The sequence below is a fragment of the Nematolebias whitei genome, chromosome 3 (assembly GCF_014905685.2).
Source record: "Nematolebias whitei isolate Nwh7 chromosome 3, NemWhi1, whole genome shotgun sequence".
Classification (NCBI taxonomy): domain Eukaryota; kingdom Metazoa; phylum Chordata; class Actinopteri; order Cyprinodontiformes; family Rivulidae; genus Nematolebias; species Nematolebias whitei.
In genome coordinates this window covers 2,331,410-2,334,173 of record NC_056500.1, presented here as the reverse complement: position 1 = coordinate 2,334,173, position 2,764 = coordinate 2,331,410, and the positions used below count along the sequence as shown (strand labels likewise).

The 2,764-nt window shown below is 42.3% G+C and overlaps 1 protein-coding gene across 1 annotated transcript in view; it reads right to left on the bottom strand.

Annotated features, from left to right (window-relative positions):
• Positions 1-2,764, bottom strand: part of nfia (nuclear factor I/A) — a 102,732-nt gene that overhangs the window by 22,879 nt on the left and 77,089 nt on the right. Inside the window, exons 7-8 of the mRNA XM_037697769.1 lie at positions 2,241-2,353; positions 770-820 (exon numbers count right to left, since the gene is read on the bottom strand). Of these exons, the coding sequence (XP_037553697.1) occupies positions 770-820; positions 2,241-2,353 (164 nt within the window). The remainder of the gene's footprint in view (positions 1-769; positions 821-2,240; positions 2,354-2,764) is intronic.

Sequence of the window (2,764 nt, the reverse complement as noted above, 5' to 3'; positions counted from 1 at the left end):
ACATCCATCCAACATCTATCCAACATCCATCCATCATCCACCCAACACCCATCCAACATCTATCCAACATCCATCCATCATCCACCCAACATCCATCCATTATCCACCCAACACCCATCCAACATCTATTCAACATCCATCCATCATCCATCTAACACCCATCCAACATCTATCTAACACCCATCCAACATCTATCTAACACCCATCCAACATCTATCCAACATCCATGCAACATCCATCTAACATCCATCCAACACCCATCCAACATCCATCATTTTCACAATTGCATTCATTTAATTTGTTGATGTATTGATTGACATACATGACAACACTTAAGGTCACCATGGCAACAGAGGACGGGTTATATCACACCTGGAAGGAAAATACTTTGCTGAAAGCTGAACGACTGCCTCCAACTGGATTCTATTGAAATATTCAACACACACACACCTTTCACGTTCTGTACATGTGTGTGTGCATATTGAATCAAAAACAGATAGATTTGTTTGAACACACACAGCATCATGCACGGTGCTGTGCTGCAACATCAACCAACAACTACGATGATGTCATCAGCATGCTGCAGGTGGACAGAGTCGGGGGGTGGGGAAGGTGGGGACAGGAGTGACAGTCCAGCAGACAGAACCAGACAACACAAACATTTACGTCCATCTGTCCATCATCAGGAGCAGGTCAGGAGGAGAAGGAGGAGGAGAGGCGGTTTCACAAACACGGAGACAGAAAATTAAAGTCGTTTTGTCGGTTTTACCTTGTCGGGAGATGAACGAGCTAGCTAGAGAGCCACGTAGCTTATATCCAGCTTTCCACCGTGAGATGAAGGAAAAAAGGGAAGGAAAGAAACGAGAAGAAAGAAAGAAAAGGCAGAATGAATAAATGAAAAGTGAGTCTGAGAGGGAGAGAAAGATGGAGGCAACGCCTCAACCGGGTGTTGATGTCATAAAAAAAAAAAAAAAATCACAAAACTTCAAAAAGAAAAAAATTGTTTATAAAGAGAGGAAAATAATTTAAAGTTTGATTTTAAACTGATTAAATTAAAAAACATTTTGGATTTCAAACTGTGTATTTAAAATGACTTATATTTGTATAAAATGCTATTAAATGTATAATCATATATCAAGGAATGATTTTTACATTGTACAATTGTAAAATTTATTGTATAGATAATTATTTAGTGAAGAAAATCTCATTGTTAATTGATAACGGCTTGGGACCCAAGAGTCCCAGGTTGATCCCCAGTCACTGCACATCACGTGGCGTCTCTGGGCAGCACGTCTAATCCCCAAAATGTCCCCCGGGCGCTTTCAATAGCTGCCCACTGCACCACCTGGTGGTGGATGGGTTAAATGCAGAGACTAATTTCGCCATTGTATGGAAACATACAGTGCTGACATTGTGATGACATTATTATTATTATTATTATAAACAATAACATCTATTATTTTAATGAATGCGATTTACAAATAAAATAAAGGGATAGAAAAAAGTATTGTTTGTGTTAAAACATAAGAAAACCTGATAATAAAAAATCTATGAGTTTGTTTCTAAAAAAAACCTTTGATTTGTTCGTGTTTTTCTACCTTCATGTGAACTAATTTTCTCCAGTTGATGCATTTTCTATCAGACCTAAACAAGCAAAAAAGCTCCACCTCTATAGTGGACAGAAAGCTCCGCCTCTATATGAGGCAGGAAGCCCCGCCTCTATATGAGACAGGAAGCTCCGCCTCTATATGAGGCAGGAAGCCCTGCCTCTATATGAGGCAGGAAGCCCCACCTCTATATGAGACAGGAAGCTCCGCCTCTATATGAGACAGGAAGCTCCGCCTCTATATGAGACAGGAAGCTCCGCCTCTATATGAGGCAGGAAGCTCCGCCTCTATACGAGACAGGAAGCTCCGCCTCTAAAAGAGACAAGAAATTCCACCTCACAGTAAGCCCCGCCTGTATTTCAGACAGGAAGCTCCGCCTCTATAGGACATAGTAAGCTCGTCCTCTATGCCCCGCCTCCTGCATGTGTGTAACGTCACTTTCATGAGAAGTGCAGGTGTTACTGGTCAAATAAAAGATGTTTTAAACTCTCACACATTCACACATTCCTGCCTTCTGTAAACTCCGCCCACATCCTGTCACATGTTGATGTGTGTGTGATGATGTTGAAGGTGGTCAGGGTTATTAGGTGGTATGTGTTAGTGGGAGGTGTGGTTGCCACGGTGATGGCCTACCTGGCTCCACGTCGTGCCAGCTGCCGCTCGGAGATCGGCCTTGGCCCGGGTAGTAGGACTCCTCACCCGGACTGTCCACGTCCTCCTCCATGCACTTTATTCTCTTGGCAGAGCTGCACACGCACACACACACACACGCACGCACACACACACACACACATGCACGCACACGCAGAGGGCAGAGTTGCTTTGTTAATGTTACGCAGAATCTCAGAGTTTCTGTGAGCCGGTCTTTAACCAGAACAAGCCGGGTCACATCCCCATTCAACAAAATGTGATTTTATTCTGAAAACCTTCTACAGACAGGAAGTATTAATATGAAAACATGAAAAACACAAAGAACAATTTACTTTTGAAAGATTCGATTATGATTAATAGAGCAGACAATTGGTTTATAAGTCACAAGTCTTTACACTCAAGTCCAGACAAGTCGAGACTCACAAGTCCTGAGTCAAGTCCCAAATCAAGATTCACGAATCCAGAATCAAGTCCAGAATTAAGACTCACAAGTCCTGAGTCAAGTC